We start from the raw sequence: 25759 nt of genomic DNA on the forward strand, positions 1-25759 counted from the left end.
TTACATAATTTTATAAAATTAATAATGAAGATCACTTGGATTTTTTTATATATCAAAGATTCACCTTCACACTGGCCCACGTGGTAATTGTCACTGAAATCATCATTAATTGCTGACTATTTTCTCCCTAGATAGGAAGACCTTGCTGGTGAAAGTAATGGAGGGCTGATTATAAAGTTGACTGTTGTTATTGTTCACCTATCTGAATTTCATGTTCCATAATCTGTCTAGTATTACAAGGAGAAGAAAGGTGGTATTTTTCTATTTCAAAAGGACTGAAAAGTCCATAATAGGAAGTTAGAGTGATCTGGAAACTCTCCTTGGCCCCGCTATTGAACACAGAAATTGTCCACAGAAAGATCAAAATCTATGCCAATTTTCTGCTATTATGGATGTTTCAAGCTGGTCACAGTTTACAAGGAAAAGTGTTATGTTCAATGTCATATTACAAACTTCTTCATGCAAATATGTGAAATAATGGCATGATAGGTGCAAAAAGTGAAGGCTGGGTTGCTTACCAATTTTATTTAAAATTATGGTAAGTAATTTTGAGAAAAAGTATTATCAATATTTCAGACAACATTGAACTGCATAATTTTAATTGGGTACATGATAATTCAGTGAGTGTCAGAAGTCAAGCTTGTTAATAAAACTTTTTTGTCCAAATTACCATGCTAACTACATATATAATAGGTCATTATTTGTAATTGACTCAATTTGAGTGTAGAATTTTAATTGAGAGACAGCATTTACCATGTATTACAAACAAATTTTTCTATTTGTGATCCCAGTGGCAATAAATTGTTAAAATTACTATTAAAAACCAACAACAGTAGCAATAACTGATTTATATGGAGGACATAGAAGACAAAAAGTTAATTACAGATCAAAATTTAACAACAACAAATAAACTGAATTGACTCAAACATTTTATAATTTAGGTTTATTCATTTTGCTGCACATCTACATGATTAATCTTCAATACAAATTTAATTAGAAATAAATATTTGTTGAATCCATAATCCTTTTAAAATCTCAACCATGAAGAAATGACTTGTAAAGTATACTGTATTTATAACGTACACTATCAATGTTAATGAATAATGTCTGATTTGGATACTCAAAAATTTATACCATATGCAGTCAAGATTGCATCTTCTAAAACGGGTCCAGACCTAATTACCATAAATTCAAAATTAAAAGAAAATTCTCCTGGTATACCATTTTTACTTACATAATGATATGTCTCGACCTATGAACATCATGTTCCAGCTGATCAGATGCTGTCCCCCCTTCTTCTTGTTTATTTAAAGGCAATGTTGTTGAAACTGATCTCAGAGCATTATACAGTGGCATATTAGGGCACATGCTGTTCCGTTTTCATTTCATGGCAACAGTGTAGACACTGCTCTCTCAGTGCATTATGCAATTGCAGATAAAGGTATACACTAGTCAGAGCTGAGTACATGTTATAAAATGGTATACAGTCATACTTCTTGTTGTTTACTGAACATCTTGGGACATCAAACTTCATTTACTTATTTTTTCACATCAGTTGCACATCAAGTTCTTATAGCTTATATAAATATGCACACAATGGCTCAGATGTTTGTGTAACATGGTCTTTCATAGTATAGAAAACAAGAGAATCAGTAAAAACCACAGATCTTTGATATCCCACCATTTAGAATTGCTGATGCCAGATCAGATATCAAACTCAGTACTGTAGAGTGCAAAGCGAGTGTGTGACCAATGCCTGCAAGGGACTTTAAACCCCATATTCGTTGCTGTTGTGATTAATTGTAAATTCATTGTACTAAGTAATATGTATCAAGGTATAATAACACAGAATTGCTGATGTTGATCTGAAAAGTTTATGTGCAGCACCATCAAATAGTTGTCTATGGTAATCTGGTATGTTAAATCACAGCACCATCAAATAGTTGACTATGGTAATCTGGTATGTTAAATCACAGCACCATCAAACAGTTGACTGTGGTAATCTGGTATGTTAAAATCACAGCACCATCAAATAGTTGACTGTGGTAATCTGGTATGTTAAACCATGTGTGTTTACTTCATTGTAACACAAGATTTTCAAAGGTACTGAGAGTGAAAGGCTTGACATAAGAGAAATTTGAGAGGCATTTGCCTAATCTTCCTTCTTCATATTCCATTGTTTCTATGCAATAATTTAATATGGATTATATCTGCTGACCATTTTTAGCTGGGTACATGGGTTTTTTATCAGATAACACCCTCCCTTTTCCCTACCCTTGATCATATCTGTCAACATAACTTATAAACTTTGTATTCCCTCTCAGTGAAACTATTTTGACTGATTGACACATAGTTTCACTAAGATGCCTAATCACAAATGTGGGGATTTAGATATACCTGGACAAGTTTCTTCATAGATAGATTTTGCTCCCACCATGAATTTCACAGCAAGAGGAAATCTGAAGACAATGATTGCACTTTTCATATCATAACTACATCTAAAACAGAATAGAATATAAGGAAAATGTATAACTGTTGACTCTTAATTTCTGTTTATTTTCTAAATTTCTTTTTATTATGCTCATGTAATTATATATGGCACCATAGGGTGAAGGAGGAATCCCACATTTCTAACATTCATTTACATACAGAAGTCAACAGGTGACAATTAGTGTGACTGTGAAATTTAGGAACCTCCCCTTTACTGCCTTTTTCCAATAGGATACAAGTTAGTGCTCATGGAGGGGTTTTCCCTCCCTTTCACCATTAAAATAGTACATTTAAAAATGAAAAGTCAAGTTGGCCATTTTTTTAAAGCAAAAGGAACCATTCTTAAAGCTGAACCCATTTAGACAATAACCTGGATCTACCCCTCCCCCATTTTAATCTATTCATTCTGTAATTGTGGTAAAGATAGAATAATGTACAAATATATAATATATTAAACTGCTTATTCTATATATAAAAAGCTGCCAGAAACATAAAAACACTCTCCCCCATGCTTGTCCTTCTACATCAAATGTTCAGATATTTTACTTTCAAATTAGATCTTTAAAAAAGTTCTTGTACTTGAATGTCACTCCTGGCACATCAAAAAGAATTTTCAAATTAAGGGAGAGTCCATTCCCTATAATTTTACTGAAACACCAATTGTCCTCTGATAATTGTCCTTATATACTATCATACTGTAGTCGCACACCATTAACCATGGGAACATGAGATTTGCAGTGAATCAACCAAAGTGAAATAAAATTATATGTTTGTAAAGTAGGCTATAAAATCACTCTTCCTCAAAAAGTGAAAGCTACACAAAGTGCTTTTTAAGTGTCAAGCATTTGAATGAAATACTGAAACTCGAACCAATGTGTTATGAAAATGATTAAACCTTCTCTGATAATTGGGCTGATAAAATAGCATAAACAGGATTTTCTCTTGACAGAAAAATGCTGATGTAGAAATACAAGAGTACATTATAAAATCACCATGAATGAACCATCCATAGGGTCCCTATAGCAGGTTGCACATAATAGAATCAGATTCGGGAAAGCTGTTACATTGTTGGTGTTATTTATAAACACTACAGGATGAACAAACCACTGCCATCAAATCATATTCAACTACACACAGCCAGTCAGCAGGAACAAGTGAAAGGTTTATGCCATCGCTGCAGGCAGAAGATTTGTCTTTTCTCAGTCAGCTACACCAATTTCACAAGTAAATATTCTATAAAAAGTCTATTAGAGAATGCCTTTGAAATGAATTTTTGAATCTCTGCATACAATGGGGAAAGATTCTGAAGTGGCGGCATGATGACCCGCTGAATAAAAGAGAGTGTGTGTCCAAATTACACATTTGCAGCGACTGAATAAAAAGGCAATAAATAGCTTGTCATGGGGTAAACATAAACATTATACAAAACTTGAAAAATGGTGTAGGTCAAAAAATTTACAGAAACATGGAAAAGCACACACATACAATCAGAATACAATTATGGTATATCTATTACAAAATTATAAATAATATAGCCTATCCTTGTTATTAACTCTTTTTTTCAGTTTGAACTTGAGCATTAAAACTTGTTAAAGAACTAAATCAATTCAATTCAGTATAATTAATACTGAACATCAAGAACAAATAACATGGCCAAATACTAAAAAATATGAAACAAATTTTGTGAAAATTTAAAATTTGGCTTTTTGAGATAATACTATAGGAAATGTGTATGACCAAGTCTAAATTTTGTGACTGGTTTTAAACATGTTCCACAGCTTTAAATTTCTGCCTTAAAAACAATCTTTGGAATATTACATTCTATGTTCACTGAGACAGCTGTTTTTTTTATATTGTGTTAGTCAAGAACCATAGTTATTACCATCAGTTTATAGTTCTTTCTTAAGTAAGGATATTTTCTTTTTGTAATTACTTTGTAATAACTAAACTTGTGCTTTAGACCTATCCTCTAAGACTTCGAAATGTCACACGTTATAATAATACTTGTTTTTGAGTATGGTTATACACTAATACTTTTATATGGTACTTCTGGTAGAGGTAAGCTTCTGTCTTTCTCAGCTTTAAGTAATGTCATTTCCTTTATCAGCAGTATTACTTAAAGCACATCCTTTATGTTCTACCAACAATATGGTGGAAATTCCTCAGACAATTTTCGCCAACATTATTAGGGTCTAAAATATGATTAAAAGAGAAACCAAATAGTTGAATGACACTTGTACAGAATAAAATGACAGCACTGTCAAACCCTTATACCATATATACCTGTTTATAATGCACACCCATCTGTTAACCAGACGACCCAGAACATTGGGTGTATAATGTGATATTTACCTGGGATCATAGAATAAAAAGTGTTGACTCAGATCTGCTGGTGAATAACGTGATGTGAGATCAGGGTATGTGATGTTCACTTCAGATCATTCTTAAAACTAGATTCTTATCTGCTAGTGTATTATGTGATTGGGGTCTATGATGTTCACTAAAGATCAATGTTACAAATCATTTGGGATCATAGCTAAAATATTGTTGACTCTGATCTGCTGGCATGCTATCTGATGTGCGATCAGGGTTTAGGTTGTTCATGTTGGATCATATAGTACATATGGTTGACCCTAATTTGTTGGTACATTATGCTGTTTGAGATTGGGGTCAATGATGTTCAGTTTTAACTGAAACAGTGTAGATTCTGATCTAATAGTGCATTGTGTAATATGTGATCAGAGTCTGTGATGTTCACTTGTCACCATGGTTAAAACATTGTTGACTCCGATACACGGGTGCACTGTGATGTGTAATCATGGTCTTTAAATTTAATGGGATTCAAAGAACAAACAGTGCTGACTCTGATTTGCTGATACACACTGATGTTTGATCATGGTGTTTGATTTTCTACTGGATCATAGAACAAATACTGATGACTGATCTGCCAGTGCACTATGATGTGTGATCATGGTCTTTAAATTTTAATTGGGATCAAAGAACAAACAGTACTGACTGGTGCATTATTTGATGTAAGATTTGTATCTATAATGTTCACTTGGGATCACAGAACAGAGTAAATTCTGATCTGCTGCTGTATTATGAGCTGTGAGATCAGGGCCTATTATGTTCACATGGTCCACTGATTGTCCCCTTATAATCCAATGTAATGAAAAATGAAAATCCAAATTTTTGCATGATAAATATTTGACATCTTGAGTTTCAATTTCCCAATGGAACAGCCCATAATTCAAGGTCTGCAGTAACAAAGTACTTCAGATGACATTCATAGTAAAATAAATCCAATATACCACTGAGACAGTGTAGTTGACTGTAGTGCCATGTTTACTTCTGTACAATACCCACCCAAATGAAAACAACTTAGATCCAAACCTCCCACAACATAATTCTCAGGCACACTGGCAGGGTCTACAAATCTTTCATCTACAGATGATTTCAAAACCATGAACAAGAGATTCCTTGTGGCGGTGTCTGCTGAGTCAGGTTACATTGTATATAAATGTATAGGGTACTTACATTATTGGGCTGAGCCTGGGAGAGTTTAAGAGTGAGATTCCTGGGGAGTGAGGCCTGGGCTCTGTTAGGACACACCCTGTCACATACACGGTCATGAACTATGTACACACAAAATTCTTCAAACTCCTCCTCCTTCAGGTTTGTCATGTCCCAGTTTTCATCCATGCCATCTTTAAATAGAAAATTTTATATATATATATATATATATATATATATATATATATATATATATATATATAGAGAGAGAGAGAGAGAGAGAGAGAGAGAGAGAGAGAGAGACACATATACACACACACGTACATACACCGATAGATTATTAAATGGCACATCAACATAATCCTAGTTTTTAGTGCTTAAAAAACTCGAAAACTCAGTATCAAAAATAGTAGAGTAAATACCTTGCTAAGATCCTCTGGAAGATAAACCCCTCCAACCAAAAACAAACATGCAACACCAGGAGAAAGACAAAGGCATGGCAGAAATTTACAAAGAGGCAAACAAAACAATGATAACAGAAATGAAGAGTTAAATGCCAAAATACAAGTTCAAATCTTTCCTATATATACACTGCATCCTTTCAGAAAGTTCAAGACCTAAGTTGGCATTTCACTGGATACATAGGTTGGCAACATTAGTTGCTCTCTTAAAACAATGTAGAATGGAAATATGATCAGTAAATTACCTATAATCCCCTATCCCCTTAATTAACTTATATGTATCTATTATTAAGACCTTGGAGGTATTTATGAATATCTTCAGTGAGTTACAAAACAAAAATAAAAAATTTCTTGCCAGAATCATGCAACTTCTATACAAAATCTGAGACTCCAACCCGAACATGTTTTTAAATATTCACTGTAGTGATATGTAATTGAGACATGCCAAATCCCAATTTTTCTTCTTTCTTTGCAGTCATCTCCTAGTAGTACTAGTAATAGTAACTGATTTTAAATTCATTTGCATATATTGTTATTTATTCCTCTGCACATACTGTTATTTATTCTTCTGCATATACTGTTATGTATTCCTCTCAAAATACTGTTACTTATTCCTCTGCATATACTGGTATTTATTCCTCTGCAAATAGTTATTTATTCCTCTGCATTACTGTTATTTATTCCTCTGCAAATAATGTTATTTATTCTTCTGAATATAGTTATTTATTCCTCTGCAAATTCTGTTATTTATTCCTCTGCATAATTTATTTATTCCTCTGCATATACTGTTACCGATTCTTCTGCAAAGAGTTATTTATTCCTCTGCAAATACTGTTATTTATTCCTCTGCATATACTGTTATTTATTCCTCTGCATATACTGTTAGGTGCATCATCATTAGCCAAGGGCATCAATCAAGTTTGTTCCAAAAATTGACCCAGGAAGGAAGCAGATTGACAACCCTTAGACAGCAAAGATGTGCTGGGCTTGAAATCTCTATCTAAACTGTGCAAGAATTTAAACATGGCCAGATTTATTTAGTTGCCTTATTTGTTTTGGTCTTATTTCTTCTTTTTCATGAAACAGAAATGCATGGTGACAGATTAATAAGGTCATGCATGCAACTTTGAAGATAACATCAAACTTATTGGCAAAATAATTAAAATGGACATTTTCTTCAGAACAGATGCGTGGATAAAACTTGATGTAAAGATGCATGAAGTGGTGGTTAAATACAAGCTTGATCAAAGCGTCAGAAATCTGTGGGAGATGGCCTATACAAATATCTCTCTATCTGCATCACTTGGACTTTCATCATCATCCTGCCAATATGCTGAATCAACACGAAGACAAATGACTTTAAAATCTAAGATATGGAAGTCAAGTGCTCTAATATTTAACTCACTATCTCTCCAAAAACAATTTTTCATGCACTATCACTGTTCTTATACACCTTGGTCCAAAGGATAACAGCACTACCCTGTGGAGATCTGGGCAGTGAGAGCTGGCTATACAAATAGATAGGTACAGATAGCTCAATACCATATTAACTCTAAAGAGTAGGGATTTTTGTTTAAAACAAAACTACAACAAAATTTAACTTTTATATCCATGATACTCTTTTTCAAAGACTCTTAAAAGAACAATATTTTGGAATGTATTAGAACAAAATGCCTTGTATGTGCCCACAGATATAAAATGTCATAAATACAAAATTATATCCATTTATTGCTATTATTTCATTTCTTTTGTGCATGAATATTTATGTATCAATTATCAAAACATTTTTGCAACAAAAAATGTTCATCTACAGTTATAATTAAATCTTACTATTTAAAAAGCCTTGCCATTATCGTGGTTTAGGTTGCAATTTAACATGTGCTGAATTCCTGAAAATGTCTCATATATGTCATGATTTTCTTTTATTTAATTTAAGAAATAATTGTTATTTTAATATTTACAATCTCTCTCTCTATTTCTCCATACATACATACATACCAACATATACCAAGTTGAAACACAAGATGTTCACTTCCTTGTTTGACATGTGCATAAAACTCTAGTGGGTCTGTTATTATACAGAATAAGGTATCATAAGCTTTGCTTGATAAAACTGTATAATCCTGTATGGACATGAGTGGAAAGTTTTCCTGGTAAAGCAGATAAACATTCATCTTTATCAACAAATAAGTCAAAGATGAAAACACTTCAGTTGCACTGCATCTGTGAAATATCTCAATCAACATGATCCTATGTATACTTTAAATACATCTACATATGTAAATGTGAAGAAAATTGATTTATATCCGATTATTATTCATTAAACACGCTCACATACATACACACAAAATCACACAAATACATGAATATAATGTGTTTTTGTAATATTATTTTTATTGTAGCTTTAACAATTTTAGTCACAGCGCTACAATGTCAGCAGTGTGGCAGTTTATAGCGACGTCTAGCACTGGGGCATCATGCCAAAAACGTGTAGCATCATGTCCCATCCAGTCACATTTTCCTGACACCAGGCCGACCATTCCTAACACTAACCTCTTAATGCTGAGTGCCAAGTGATGCAGCTGTGAGTACCATTTTTATAAGTCTTTGGTATGACTCAGCTGGGATTCGAACCCTCAGCTGAGGACATGACATAAACAAAATTAGTTATGCACACAAAAACACACAAATACATGAACATTAAAAAAATAGTTATCAGTAACTACTATCTAATGAACACATGCCTTCACAGAACCGAACAAGTAATTTCCTCCTTCGGTACAAAACTTTTAAAATCTAATGAAATCTAGATTTTCAACATAATCTTGATACTTTTCAATCAAATACATTTGATTTTAATGCTAAACTGTACTAGGGTCTGATGATATTTACTGTTTATAAATTATGCAGCAGGATAACTAAAGCAGTCACATGCCTTAATCATTTAGGTATTTTACAAAAGTAAAATTTCATTCAAGAGCCTGACTACATTAAATATTATCAACTGACAGCAAATTTTACCTTTTGCACTCTGACTCACCTATAAAAGTCTTTTTCAAACTTATTTAAATGCTATTTTTTTCATTTTACATAAAATAACATGTATGCATTTTGCTGAATCACTGATAATATCATAGTTGCTGATTGTGTGGCTACAGTTAAGACATACAATTTAAACCAGAACTTGTTATAAAGATGAGTTTAAAATGTAAATACCAAATATATAAATTAGTAATGACATAGTATAAGATCTAACATACCTTTCCATAAAGATATAATGATTCATAATGAAACATCTCAATGCCTTTCTTTGAATGTTACCTATGTATTACGATTAACAAAGAATAAGAAATACAATATACTATCAGTGTACAAAGACTTGTGTTTTGTATTGTTGTCAAACAGTGCATCTACTTCCGACAGCACAATTATGGCCTCCAATAGTGGTTAAAATTTGTAGACAAGTCATTTATAGAGTAATTTTAACTTAATATTTTCCCTCTTCCCACACTACTGGAAGTTTCTGGGCAAAAACAAACCTCCATCAGTCACAGTGGTTACAAGTAAAGTGGCCGACAAGTCATTTATAGAAAATCTTGAATTTCACTTAATATGTTCCTCTCTTCATACACAACTGGAAGTTTCCCAGTAAAGACAAAAGCAGCATAAAGTTTAGACCTTTCAGCCAAATAAATCCCCCCCCCTCCAAAGAATTTAAGACATGGGCATCCTCTGATGTACATCCATCTTTCACATAGATTTTCAAGCTGCATATGTATATATATGGGCAAAATTAAATATCTGAGCTTGTTTTTGCTAATTTTATATGCAATAAAATATAAATTTCCAGCCTCTATGAGAAGGCATGGATTCTGTCCAGATATCTGACATTGATAATTGTAATTTTACTCTAGATACATCTATACAAAAAGAAAACTGACCAGTAACAGCTTTATTGTTGATATAATGTACACTTATTTGTTGTGGGGTATGAATTTTCATGGATTTGTAGTTGTTACAAACCAAATATTTCCAAATCTGTTAAAAGATGCAACGCTGAGAGAAAAATGGGACCATTTTCCAACATTAGTTACATTAAAGTTCCAAATAAACGACAATTTCTTGCATAACCCCAAATAATTAGTATCCACAAACACTTATATTTATAATACACATTTCTTTTCTAATTTAGAAAATAAATTGGGCTTTAATTCCCCATGGATGAAACCTTTTGTCTTAAGACCATTAAACCATCTTTTAAGCATGACCATCTTATTAGGGTTGGCTGAATTCACAAATTTTGAAGCTTTAGGCACTTCATCAGGCTTCTGAGTTATGCTAAGCAAGGTTTGTGTAGCCAGTTAAATCTATTTATAACTTCCAGATATTAACATCTCACATAAATTAACATTAAAAAAGAGTCTCAAAACTGACAAACTATATATTCCTGCTAATAAGTCGAGTCCAACTGCAAGCAACCAAGACCCTGTATTGTATAATGTGCTGCCAGTTCAGGGTCTATGTATTTTGTTATATTGAGAACTCCAAACAAACTGCAGAGACAGGTCTGTATAGCTTGCAGATGGAGTCAACTTATAAGCAAGTACATATGGTAACTACAATTCATATGATTTGATTATAGTCTGAATTTGCAGGTGGAGAGACAGACAGACAGACAGAGAAAGACAGAGGGATAGTAGCAATTAAATTTGCCAGGATGTTTCATATTTTTCATCAAAATCTTTATATAGTCATCTAACATCTATCCTCCTACTTCTGTGTTTTAATTAATTTTATGCAACTATCTTTGCTGGAACCAAAAACATTCTTCGTGCATGCAAGAAATTCAATCTAATTAATTTAGTTAAAATTGTATAAGTACTGTGTGCATTCTCTTACAGTTATCAAAATTAAAATACCTGAATCTAAAGTGATTCAAACACTCAAACAATTGTGATTGGCTAATGATAATGAAACTATTGATGACTGTCTTACATTTTCTGAGTGATAATGAGTGTAGTTAATAGAAATTAAATACTTAATTGTTCCTTTCAAGGTGATTACCAAATAAATTCATACAATCAGAACAGAAACAACACTTATATCATATTTCCTATAAATCATAACCTTCAGACTGCCATATTTTCCTTCAAATACATTTTGAAAGAAAAGTTAGAAAAAGATTCTGGAATTTTGAAAGAGATGTTCATTTAGCAATGTAAATTCTGATCATGACAAATTTCCAAATGGAATATCCCAGGTTCTACTCTAGGATGCATGTTTGCAGATTTCATGTGAATAACTTTTTTAAAAAAACATATCACACTAAGTACACAAAATTCATGCAAAATATTTGCAAGCCTTTGTTTTCCTTACATCAACAAATTTCCCTTTATTTTGGATACTCTTTTTAAAAGGAAGGGGCCAATTCCCCAACTATGTAATTCTAAATGTTCAGTATTAGAATAGAACCTATCTCTGTCCACACAACAACAACTGTGAAGGAAAAAAAATCCATATGAAATGTGGACAACTGTGTGCATGTGGTCAGTCTGTATTAATAATAAAGACTGGCATAACCATAAGATACAGTCACCAATCACAGACAAGTAATGAATTAAGGACTAATAATCCAATAAGACAAAAGTAATTAATATTGGGAAATAATCTATGAAGAGGTGGAAAAGGAAAAAAAGGAAACTGAAAATATGACAGTTGCTTCCTTCCTGAACAAATGCCAGATCCTCCCAGTCTTTATCTGGTGCATATTGCTTTTGACAATGTGTGAACTATCCCAGAGTAAGGCACAGGTATAATACAGGTCTGGCACAAGTCATATGACACAGGATATGAAAGGAAGAATACCTGGATTGAAATGTCAAACTGCATGCAAATTGTTCTATTAATGTCCCAAGTACTCAATATCAGCTATATTTTCAACATCTCAATTATGCATTATTTCATCTGCACCAAGACTTCAAAAATACTTTCAATAAATGAAATTTGCATTAAAAAAAAGATAGTGACAGATTCTGAAGAATTTATTGAGGTTTGAATGAACCCACACTTTTCAGTTACAATATCAGAATAGTTGGCCATTTTAAGCAAAATAAACTACTTCCATCCAAAAACAGAACATCCTTTGTAAACATCCTGCATCTACCTAAGGATAAATCATGGTGTTGAAAAGGGGCACACTTCCAGCCATTTTATAAATATATTTTAAATCAAGAAAAATAAATTTTACAACAAAGACTGCATTTATTTATTCCTATAAGAGGAACATGTATTACAGCGATGAATTAAATAACTGAAATATATATCTTGAAAGAAATGAAACATTAATTTGTATAAGTAAAAAGAATATAATAAATTTTATTTTCTTGAATAAAAATAAATTTAAAAGAAACTGAGTACCTATACTGCAATTAAGAAATCTGACTAATCTAAATGGACTGAGTGCAATATCTTTTAATCAGATAAAATGCAGAAAATACAGTCAAATACCCCAACATAAATACAGCTGGATCGATCCTGCCATAGACACCTTGAAAACTGATATGGTGACCAAGCTAAAGTGAAATCTAATATGTGAGATTGATATCAGAATCTAATTAAAATTCAGGTCTGATAGTAGAGTTAAATGCCATAAATTTATCTTTCAAAATATAAATTGATGTACTATTACTTAATATGAAACACTGTCATCAAGGTGAAAGTTAGAAAAGTATGCACAAGAAATGAATTAAAATAGATGGCATCTTTAGGAAGCTTGACTTCAAATTACAATAAATGGGAAAGGGGTGAGGGATTTTGGATGACTTGGCTAATAACATGTTTTGCGTCCTACAAAGACATTTTTTTCTAAAAATGGCGTTACCAAAGTGAAAAAGGTTGTGAAGAACATTGTCATATGAATGCCATCATATTCATATAATTAAATCAGTGAGAAATTATTAATTATTAAAAAAATGTTTTTAAATATGTAGCTTGAAGATTAAAAAATAAATAAATATAAATGTCTATATATTTTAGGACACATGTTCAAATAAATTGAAAGACAACGATCAATCCCAATCAAATTGTCATTATATTAATTTAATTATCAGTCATCAAATAATAATTATCTATTCTGCAAGTGGTTCCTGTCCATGCTGTCAAACAATGAAACCTCTTGTTTGAAATAAACATCAAAAGACTGATTTTAGATGTTTAAAGTGTATACAATCAAATTATTTGTCTACATTTTGTTTTAATTGTTTGCTTCCTGAAGAATGTCTGGATAATGAGATTGTAAACTACTCCAACATGCCTTGAAAATAAAGTCAAATATTAACCCTCACTATTCCCCAAAAAACTTGAACATGAAGCATACCCCAAATGTATTATCATTTAATTTTCAGTAAAATTTAACACTGCAAACCCAAACTCCTCTACTCTGAAAAGTGAAAAGAAATTTTTGGTCCCAAATCTTAATTTTACATTAAAATAAATCCCATAAAACTGAAACAAAATCACAATAATAAGATGCCAGTTTTAACATATATAAATTTACTCAGTGTCAGAGGACATCTGAGCATACTTAATTCTCATATAATAGTGAACCTCAGTAAACTGAACATCCACAAACACAAAATATTGAATTTGCTGCAAAGAGATTCTAGTCATAAGAGGTTTCCTCGTAAAAATTCATCATTTTACCTGTTAAAATATAAAATAATATTGACTGACAGCGGAGATAGTGAATGCATGGTTTTTTAAAAATGAAAGTTCAGATGGCAGAAGACAATATATATCTGGTAAAATTATTACCTATTTTATACATGCTTTCATATTTGCCGAGGAAGGGAAAATTAAAACTTGAATGAATTAGTGTACAAATTTTAAATAGTATAAAATGAAATTTAAAAATCAAAGAAATACCAATGCTAAACACGAGTGAAATCACTGAGTGTCAGTACTGCATTAAAGGCTTAAAAAGATGCAGGTTCATAAAGATAAAATTAGTTCATTATTATCAATCGTCTTAAATTATTGAAAAAGAAAAGTGAGAAATAGTCTTTTGCTAGAATATATTTCTTGAAAATAAGTATAATAACTGCAAATTATATATATTCAACTCACCTGCTAGAATTCGACCTCTGGGTAGCAGCATATTGCTGTGTTGTTTTTTTACTTTCACTTTGAACAGAATGCCTTATGTTCATACACTGTATAACACTTTTATTCAAGCAGTGCAGTTAGATACATCAGTTTCTACATCTACATAACTGTGTACATTGCAAATTTATAACTGCTTTCTGAGACACCAGGAGACAGAAAACTGCAGATATAGTATATCAACTCTTCCAACACAACCTTTACTTGAGCAACAATCTAGATTCCACTTTTCACACTACCCTTATTAGTGAGTGTGACATTTTTCCTAAGATGATGTTCATTTCTAGCAAGTCATTGATCCTGTTAATTGACAGCTGGGCAGGTGCTTGATACTCAGGCTCCACCCCTTGAGGGGATCTTGTCAAGTCCTATGGATCCGACATTGCAGACAGGTGGACCCGCCCATTAATCCTATAAGCAGGCCCACAGTTGCTGCTATTTAAACTCAATCCATTGTGTCCGATGAACAGATAAATGCTTCTGAACACCTCTTAATCTAGGATTTGTTACAGTTGTAAAAACAATCTTTACACCTGAGTAAAGACCTTGGAGAGTCCCCACATTGGAGCAGATTGGTCTCTATCTTTGTGTTTATAAACATTTACAAACAGATTTTATAACATTTTCATAGACATCATACATACAACTTTTTTCAAACATTCTCAACACCTCTTGATTTTCACTGTTCTCCGTAATACACAGATTAGTCCTATGAACTGCAATAAACAGAGTCAGAGTGTTATGTGTTATGTGTTATGTTAGTCATACAAAATAATTAAAATAAATTACATTTAAAATTAGCTTCAAGTTTATTCTTTTCAATTTCCTTTACAGTTATTCTGATGTCTTTTTCTACTCCTTGCTGTTCCTATCCAATGATCCAGTGATTCAAAACTTTAAGGAAGTTTAATCTATCATAAAATGAAAAGCTTCAAATTAAGTACAATAATTTTTAATGAGAAATAGAATAAATCTTTATAATAGCTATTTAATTCAGTCAAATCTGCTTAAATGACTATCAGGTAATCTCCATAAATGACTATGAGGTAACTTGATTAGATGACTATCAGTACATTATAAGCTTGATAATTATGGATATCTAAAACAAATTAAATGACACATACATTCTTTTATGTAATTCTTCAATTAAAGCTGCTACTTTTTGCTTGAATCTTGATCAAAGGAGTTATAAAACTCTACATATTTCAAGAAAGCCAAAACAAGAATCAAGTTTTATTAGAACATAATCTATCCCAAATAATACGGTTTCTGCTAAAAATATATTTGTTTCCATTCAAAAGTAAACATTAGTCTCAATATTACTGAGAAGAAAAAAAAGTTGAAGAAACTGTGCCCTCCTTGAGCTTGGATTAAATTGTTTGACTGGAAATTTGAAAGTTAGATTAAATGCAAGTGCTTGATATAAAATGGGGTATGTTTCTTATTCAAACTGAAAAAGGACACCAAAAAGGTCATAATATAATATAGTTTACTATATTTGCAAATATTTTAACAAATCCAAAAGTAATATTTTTTTCTCTCACTATGATGAGATCTTTTTAATACAATATTTTCCTATCAGAAAATACAATATTTTCCTATCAGAAAATGCATTTTCTTCCCATTTTGAAATAAAAGTCAGACTCAGATTCTTTTAAAATGATTAAGAAGATTAAAAAATGGTATCTTTGCCCTGATGAGTTTGGTCACAATTTTATAAAAGTGCACTAAATAATGTAATAGGAATTTTTTTGTAAAGAAATGGTACAATAGATTGACAGAAGATTGGGTACATGCTATAAAATTCACTTCTCATAAAACTGAAACTTCAAATCTAACAGGTTAATATATTATCCATCGATCCTATATTCTGATGACTTTACCCTTTGCTGCCTTTATTGGGATGCCTAAACTTGGTGATATATAGCCAGTATTGTACTTATCTGTCATTAACCCCCTACATACATACATACATACATACATACATACATACATACAGACAGACAGACATACATATGTTTGGGAATGCAAGAGTATAGAGTACATTTAATTCTTATGCTGCATATAATTATTTTTATGTCATGTCATCATTTCAATAGTGACACTAGTACAGTAGATGATGCATTGGCTATTGCAACCAAAAATAGAATCTTTTTAAAAAAACTCAAAACAAGAGTCCATAGTGGGCCTGAGATGGTTTAACTGCCAGACATCTGCCTAACAGCCAAATTCAAAGACTACTTTGTGAGGAAATCTAGGTCAAGAAGATGCTTTCTAAAGAAATTTCTTCAAAGATGTGGACTGCATATGTCACAAAATTAACCAATTCAAGGTTTCTCTAGTTTGAAAAATCTGTATTCATGTGTGGTGCAATATAAGCATCATTTGTAAAATAATTGGAAGCTTCTATTCTATAATGCTTTCTATCAACACTGGCAAAATTCTGTTAAAGCATTGTTATTGTTTTTATTTTATTTTTTTATAAAGTCTGGTCAATGTTTTTTCCCTAATTTTAGTAATGGCAGCCATGTTTAATTGCAGTCAGCATCATTTGTATAAATGTGAAAAGCTTTCAAGTTATAGAGATTTCTATCAAATTTGGTCAAATTCTATTGAATGGTTTTGAGAATAAGTCATTGAAAAGTTTTTCTATATTTGGTAATAGCAGTCACATTTGATGATGATTGTGCATCACCTGTTTAAACCAGAATATGTTATGTCAAAATGTTCAAATTCTTCTAAGAGTTTCTCACTTTTTTCTACTTTTAGAACAGTGGCCATACTTGGTGGCAGATCTGCATCGTTTGCAAAAATTTAAAAAGCAGATGCTTTCTTTAAAATTTGGTCAAATTCTGCTTAGTAGTTTTTGAGAAGTTGATTAAATGTTTCTTTTTTTATACTTTTAGTAATGGCAGCTTGATAGGATCAGCATCATCAGTAGAAAATATCAAGTCCTCTCTGCCAGGGTGCTGTCTGTCAAAATTTGGTCTATTTCTAAACAGCAGTTCTTGAAAAGGCAGTTTTTTTAATATAAAAAAAATGTTTAGCATTTTACCATATTTGGTAACAGATCAGTATCATTTGTATAATTGTGTGAGCTATCTATGCCAGAAGAATTTATGCGAAATTTGTTTGAATTCTGTTAAGAGGTTCTTGTGAAGTTGTTCCAAGGTTTTTATCATTTTAGCAATGGTAGCCATATTGGAAGGCAGATCTGCATTATTTGAATAATATGCACGACTTTCATGCCAAGTAGCATTCTGTCAGTTGTGGTCAAATTCTGTTAGGTAATTTTCAAGAAAGGTTTTACTATTTATAGAAATGTGGCCATACCGGGCAACGGATCAACATCTATTTATCTTAAAATTTGAAAGGCCTTGGTGCCAGACACTATATGTAAAATCTTGTTAAATATGTTAAATGTTTTTTGAAAAGTTGTAAAGTGTGAACGAATGACACATGCTGAAAAGAAAATACACGATGGCTGGACAAAAGTCCATAACATAAGCTCATCTGGTTTTACATATTTTTTTGCAATCACTTACTCCTTAAATTTTCGGTTCATGTATGCTCCTAATTTTCAAACTTTTGTAATTTATACATCTGTTTTGATAATCCTTTGGTGAGAGGCTATTTGATTAACTGATATATAACAGATTATCAATGCATTAAAGATTATATTATACCCAGGCCATGGGAGTAAAGTGTCTTATCCACAGACATGCCATAGCTGCCAATTTGGAATGCTTGTTGCAGGATTTGAACCTGCACCCTTCTGGTTTTGAGCCACAGCAGCATCTTTATATAGAGATAATATTTGATTTATGGCACAGCAACACAAGAAAGTAGATGCAAGTAGGTTGTTTAGTACTTGTCTAAAGATGCACCACAGTAGTTTACCTGGGCTGACTCAATGGTATATTTTTTAACCTGCACCCAGTTATATATATATATATATATATATATATATATATATATATATATATATATATATATATATATATATATATATATATATTTGTATGAGAGAGAGAGACTGTAACAATGTGTCCAAGTCTGTAATGGAAACAACTAAATTATCCATAAATTAAAGACTTAAATGACAAAAATAAAAGTTTTTTAAATATATACTTAACATTAGTCTAAAATGTCATAATTTTATGATGCTAAATTTAAAAGTAAAAACATATACTGAAGATAAGTAATGGGATTTATAGTGTCACTTATTTCATGTGCTTTCTTTTTTAAAAAAGGTGTGGATGTAGTCTATATTTGCATAGGGTTTAACAGAACATCAGCACAATCTTGGCATGGACGCTGAACCATCTTAACAAGTACAAACACATAGGAGAACCCCAGGACATGCAAAAGTGGAAGTCATGAACATCACAGAATGTGTATGAAATACAGGAAGTCTGTGGCAAGTCTACCTAGATGTATTGCACCTATATGTGGTTACTGTCAACAACACCAATACCACAATATGTGACAACCAGTTGCTTGACTGATAAAATGTCACCCAGACCTAGATAGAGCATCAGAATCTGAACTGACATTCAGTGTTTTCAGATTCCATAAAAAAAGATCACTCTGACTTGACAACAAAGACCAAATTACCCTCGAGTCACCACACAAAAAAAACCCCCCGTTAAATATCTTATATATCCCCATAATAGAAGTAGAGTTGGATATGGACACCTACAGTCAGCTATTTACCTGTTCCATCTTCCCATATACTGACAGAAGTACAGTTACAGTTCCGTTACCTGCTGTGCTAATTGACCCTTTGGAGCTGTTGTAATTATAATACCTAATTACCAAAGACTATCTCCAACTGGGAAATTTGTCAACATACTGTAAACTTACAATTTACAACCTTATTTTCTGACAAATTTATGAATTCAAGGTGAATCTTTCAGGTAGGTCTGACACAGCAATTGGGATACGATAGCATAACTTGTACAACACCCACTGGGTCTACTATAGTAATGCTCAAGGTTTGTTTTAAGAACTAAATACAACAAAGAGCAGTTAACAAATTATGATGAATTCAATTAGTGACACTATTATTATTATTACTTCTGTTGTGGTATTGTTTTCCCTCATGTCAGGTTACAGATGCTTTGAAAGAAAAGCATAATAAAATTACATTGTTGTGACCACCCCAAAATAAAGACAACTCCCCAGTATGAAACACATTGTTCAGTATGATTTACATATGTAAAAGAGGATAAATGATACTTATCCTCTGAAATAAAGCCACCTCTGATTATGAGAACTTTTTTCCCATTTGACGATGATCTTAACTGATCTACCACCAGAGTACAGATAACCACACACACTCATTAGCAATACATATTATACACATCTCAAGTATTTTATGCTTGATACTAAGGGTGTGTGTATTAGTCCAAACAATTTAATGTACACTAAAATTTTAATGATAAACAGTTGCATAATAGTGAAGTTATGATGGTAAAAATTTGCATATGATGAATAATGTTTATCAAGATGGACATGTGATCTGTATGTTTGATCTTTTCAATTTGTGTGTCAATCCTGTGATGCCTCACACCTATGGCAACAACAGAACTGGTTAGCAGTACATAAGTATCAGCAAGTGTTAGGCTTTGTTTGACATACAGTAATAATCTCTGCTAATCAAGGAATGGTGGCTTTTGCATTATCCCATTAATCAAAGCAAAGTTCAGGGTATATGCCTCATCCCTGTGTACGATCTCAAATTATCATTGCTGAACAGCCTTGTTAGATCTGTCATAGGGTATCAATTGTTCTAAACTGAGACCAAACCTTTAAAACTGAATAAATAAAAATATTTGACAGGGTTGATGAATAAATACATTTTAATTTGATCCCATCCCTGGCGTGAACAATTCGAGTGAGTGTAATATGCATCATTGTAACAAATGCACAAAGCAAGTTGGATTATAATAAATAAATTACCTATAATGACCATTAAATGTTGATAACTACATTAGATAATTACTATACATTATTTCTCTATGTGACTTTCATCAGCTTTTTGGTTAATCAAGGACTCATAAATAGAATTCAGTAAAAATCTGTTTTGTTTGCCATAACAAGCTGAACATTTCTATAAATTCTTAAGAGGAGGTATCAAAAGTTAGTATAAATAAAGAACGGATTTGGAAACAAAAAACTGTAAACAAAACGTGATTGCCTTGAGAAATTATATAAATGGTAATACAGGCAAAACATCATGTCATGATCATACAAAAGTAATTATATACAGAACAAAAAGAGAAGTCAACTATAATATATATATATATATATATACACACACACACAACAGATTTTTAATTTAAATAAAATCTTTTTTAAAAAAAATCCAATATGATACAATGATTTTGGAGTAAAGAGCAAAATGCTTTGCAGATAAAACAAGTTTATTGACAAATACATTTATAAGAAATGACACAAACAGGCTGATCACATTTTGTGGACATTTTTTTGGTCATAATTGCAAATATACATATCGATAAAGATTTAAATGCTTAATCTATTGCATAATTCTTTTCTGAAATGTCTCTGGCACTTGCAGATCATGCTGTGGGTCTATTGGAAGGTTTTCACATTCAAAACTTGCTAAGAAAGAAGTCATTCTCTTTGATCAAATGATTTTTATTGTATTTATTTTTAGTATTATCATTATTATTATTATTAGTAGTAGTAGTAGTAGTATTAATTATTTATAGAAATACTTGTTACTAAATATAAAAGTTTTGTTTCAGACAGAATGATTTATTTAAATGAGAGCCAATACAAGAAACAAACTAATTCTCCTAGAGGTAAATTGTAAAACAATGTGTATTGTTCTTCCTGGGTTATTGTGTATGTAGATAATTGGCATATTTTATCAATATGCTACACCTTAGGGAAATTATCACAGCTCCCAGTTTAAAGAACCTAATTAACTTGTCTAATGAAAACACAGGTATCTACCTGAGCAGTTAACATCCTTTGATCTAATCTCACCTGAAGGGTTTCAACCAGATACTAGTAAATCTTACCTTAAGAAGCTAGGCAAAAGAAGATCAGGATTGTGGAGAAAGGTAGATTTATTTGCATCACAACATAGGAGCTGCATATAATCTGATAAGGGCCAAGAAACTGTGATGGAATGGTGGGCTTAATTGGAAAAGAATGAAGTCTATTCTTGATATCTGGGTTTTATTGTCCTAATGAAAAGTTTATAAAACCACTGTTTGGAAAACAAGATAAAGTAAAGCACCATGTTGTGAGATTATGATGTAACAGCTGGAATTTGTACTCTGAACCTGGACTGAAAGACTGTAAATCATGATTTATAGTTTCATGAGGATTTTTTTGTTGTCTGGAAAAAAATGGTTTTTAAAATTGAAAAATGTATTTCTTCTGGATCTGCAAATTTCTCATCATGAATTCAGAGTGATTATTTAACTGGACAAAGATGGAAAAAATCACAGATCTTTGATTCAACTGTTTGGCAAGAATATGTGTTTGTCAATAGATTTTGCTATCAGTATTCAAAACTGGGTGAAATGAAAAACAGATGATTAGTTAATGGAATATTTATTCAAATATCATCAATGAAAGTATAAAAAAGATACCACATCAACTGATATGACAGACTCAACAAAGAGGTTAAGCTTATTTTGTTAACAGCAAACTTTATTTTGATAATCTGATTGACATGAGGACTGAAAGATAAATAGAAAATCTGACATGAGGACTGAAAAACAATAGATAAATATAAAATCTGATTGACATGAGGACTGAAAGGCAATAGATAAATATAAAATCTAATTGTCATGAGGACTGAAAGACAATAGATAAATATAAAATCTGATTGACACAAGGACTGAAAGACAATAGATAAATAGAAAATCTAATTGTTATGAGGACTGAAAGACAATAGATAAATATAAAATCTAACTGACATGAAAACTGAAAGACAATAGATAAATAGAAAATCTAATTGTTATGAGGACTGAAAGACAATAGATAAATAGAAAATCTAATTGACATGAGGACTGAAAGACAATAGATAAATAATCTTATAACTGCTAATGAAATATTTTTAAAAAATGTTACATAACATATTGTAATAGTAATAGATAGTAATTACCAAGTATTGAGTGAAGAAACAATTATTTGCAATTAACAGACAAGATATACAAAATTGGGGTTGGGGTGAATTTTAATTTGAACCCAGATGATTGATCTGGGGTACATAAACATATGCCTCTCACTGATTGGTCCATAACTGATAAGTCTGAAAAGGCTGAAAATATTTACTATATTTTTTCATATCACATAATTGGTAATGGTTAAGTTGCAAGTTTCAAGAAAAATTTTACCACTACATTATTTGTTTCAGCCATGTTTATGGGATCCCTTCACTGGTGCTAGACAAAAGAAAGGTCATATTAACTGCAAGCTGTTATTGTACTTATTTTACATTTTCAGAAAGATTTCATTTTGAACAAATCAAACAGTTTAACAAGGAAAAAAAAAAAACATTTATGTTAACTTATGGATAAATCAAAATGAATTGCTTGGTCATTTGAATTTTCCTACCAATTTTCAAGTACTTATCAATAATTTGTCACAAAGCTAATTATTATTATTATTATTATTATTATTATTATTTATGGATGTTGCTGATGCTACTAGTGATGATGATGATGATGATGATGATGATGATGATGATGAAGAAGAATCTAAATATCATCCCTAAACAAGTGGATGAATTATAATTCTGTCAAAAGCTAATCTGGCTGGTATTCATGTCTTTTTCAGAGTATCTTTAATACTCTAGGTATACAGTACTTGAAGGAAAGTATTTGTCTACAATAAATTGTTATAGTTGATTCAAGCAATTTGAACAACAATGCTTCTTAGGATATTGTGTATATGATTTTCTGCTGAGACTGACTAACCTGTTGAAATTTCATGGTGCAATCAATACACTTGATGCCATGGTTAAACACTGCCCTTATAAAAAAAAATGAAAATGAGAATTTCATTTCTGGAGAATAATGGATTAGACAGTACATTAAGTGTTAAGACTATGCTGTATCACAGATGATACTTTTATCCTATTACCGAGTCAATCAATTTTTATCCCCAAACCAACACATTAAAAGCTTTGTGGCAAAAACATCCAAAATCATCTCTTGAAAGCTTCCTACTGATCAGAAGTGAAATTGCTACATTTGTAACTGTGGTAACCTTATCTAAAAACTAAAATTGATTGGGTTTTGAATTGGAGAGAAAATATTGAGAAACAGCTGGCCATGGTTTTGTGGGACACTTCTGTTTACAGAGTAGGATGTAGATAGTGCTTCAAGCTGATGGGATGTGTTTTAGCAGGAAAACTGCGGGTTTTAGTTTAAACACTTGGAGTTGTCTCCCTGGTGACTGAGGTTTCCTCCACTTGAGGATTCACTTACACCACACTGTGAGTACAGATTTTCTGGCTGCCAGAGTCCAGTTGTGAACTGATAGTGTTTCCTGTGGTTTCCCCAGAGATGAAGCATTGACAACATGGCCCATTATGTGGAATGGACCTTATCTCACCAGTTAGCAATCTCCTGAATGAACTCATTTAAATAAAAAGGTGTTTGCCTCCATATTAAAGAACAATGGAAAATTTGGTTTAGTTTGGTGTTTAATGGTACAGCAACACATGGAGGTTATTGAGTGTCAAGGCAATTGGAGTAAAGTGCCTTACTTCAGGGACACACCACAGAAATCAACCTGGACTGATCTTATGGTAGGATCTGAAACTGCATCCTCTTGATCACAAGTATAACATGCTAACCACTGAGCTACAATGGTTTCCAGGAGAATTTTATAAGAGAGATATTTAGATATGCAATCTACCTAAGTAATTCTTGTAAAATGCTTTATTACAATACTGACATTACAAGCCTGGGAACATATTACGTACAAAAAATTATTATCAATTAGCTGATATATGACATGAAATTGCATTGAAAATATGATGAATAATTAATCCATTGTGGCTAAAATATTCACTAAAACATATTTTTGTGAAAATTTTGTCTGTTGTTGGAAATGTTTTAGTCAAGGTCCTCACTTGCAAATGAAGGAAGTAAGTGTCCTTTAGCAAGATAGTCAATTCATGTTCCATTTATTTTGTATCTCAGGACTTCAAGTGTGCCTCATCTAAATCATGTTTCCAATTTCCATCAATACGAAATCAACAGGCAATACATTTCTGGCATAGTCGCTTGGCAAAAATAAAATTGTAAACAAATCATTTTTACTTGCTTATATAAAGGTAGTCTTTGATGAACAGGTCTTTGCACTAGTCTGTTTACTTACTACTGCCTTTCCATCACTAATTAACTCACTGAATATGATGAAGTTTGCTTACTTTATTGCAATGGTTCTGGAAGATATTATTGTCCATTTTAATACAACATAAAAATGCTTGAATTAATCAAAAATTTTGCGGTGACAAAAATATATGCGAAAAAGACAACATTAAGTGAGCATAAAGTTTGTTTAATACCCCTTGTTGATAGAAGGGTAGAATTGGTTAGAGTAGCTTGTTTACCCTCCCTAAAAGGCGTCTATAAGATCACTGTGCATCTAGAAGGGTCACAGCTGGTAAACAAATTTGAAGAAAAGGAAGTGCTAAAAAGGAAAATTTTTCTTTCATTATATGATGAATGCTCTATTTGTTCAAACCTGAATCACCTGCAGCTAAAGAGGTAGCTTGTGTTGCAGACATTACACACTTAACACTCAAGTTTTATTCTTTGCTTTCAGGGAGATGGCATTCCCAGATAAATGATTAAGTAGATATATAATTCATTGGTTGGCGAGACAGTAAAATTCATGTCTGTTTATTCAAAACTGAATCAATAGAAACTTTAATTTTCACCTTCTTTCATCTTGTCAGTTGCATTGAATATGAAAATGAAAAGTTCTATCATTACGAATTTGTTGGGAAAGGACAAATTATAATATGTCTCAGACAGTTTACAAATTAAACAAAACCTAGTGTTCGCGAAATTTGGGAATATTTTCTCTGGACAATGAATACTGGGTCACTGTGATTTCAACTGAATGATATCCTT

The 25759-nt window shown here is 31.9% G+C and overlaps 1 protein-coding gene across 4 annotated transcripts in view; it reads right to left on the minus strand.

Annotated features, from left to right (window-relative positions):
• Nucleotides 1–25759, minus strand: part of LOC149797222 (PR domain zinc finger protein 1-like) — a 168990-nt gene that overhangs the window by 17748 nt on the left and 125483 nt on the right. For 3 of the 4 annotated variants that reach the window (XM_089961906.1, XM_089961905.1, XM_089961907.1), the window contains one exon: nucleotides 6028–6197. In XM_089961906.1, coding sequence (XP_089818032.1) covers nucleotides 6028–6197 — 170 coding nt within the window. Of the gene's footprint in view, nucleotides 1–6027; nucleotides 6198–14588; nucleotides 14884–25759 lie in introns of those variants that run through there. The other variant, XM_089961908.1, reaches the window with a different exon arrangement.

Source organism: Sinohyriopsis cumingii, chromosome 6 (assembly GCF_028554795.1).
Source record: "Sinohyriopsis cumingii isolate HCF-2022 chromosome 6, ASM2855479v2, whole genome shotgun sequence".
Taxonomy (NCBI): Eukaryota; Metazoa; Mollusca; class Bivalvia; order Unionida; family Unionidae; genus Sinohyriopsis; species Sinohyriopsis cumingii.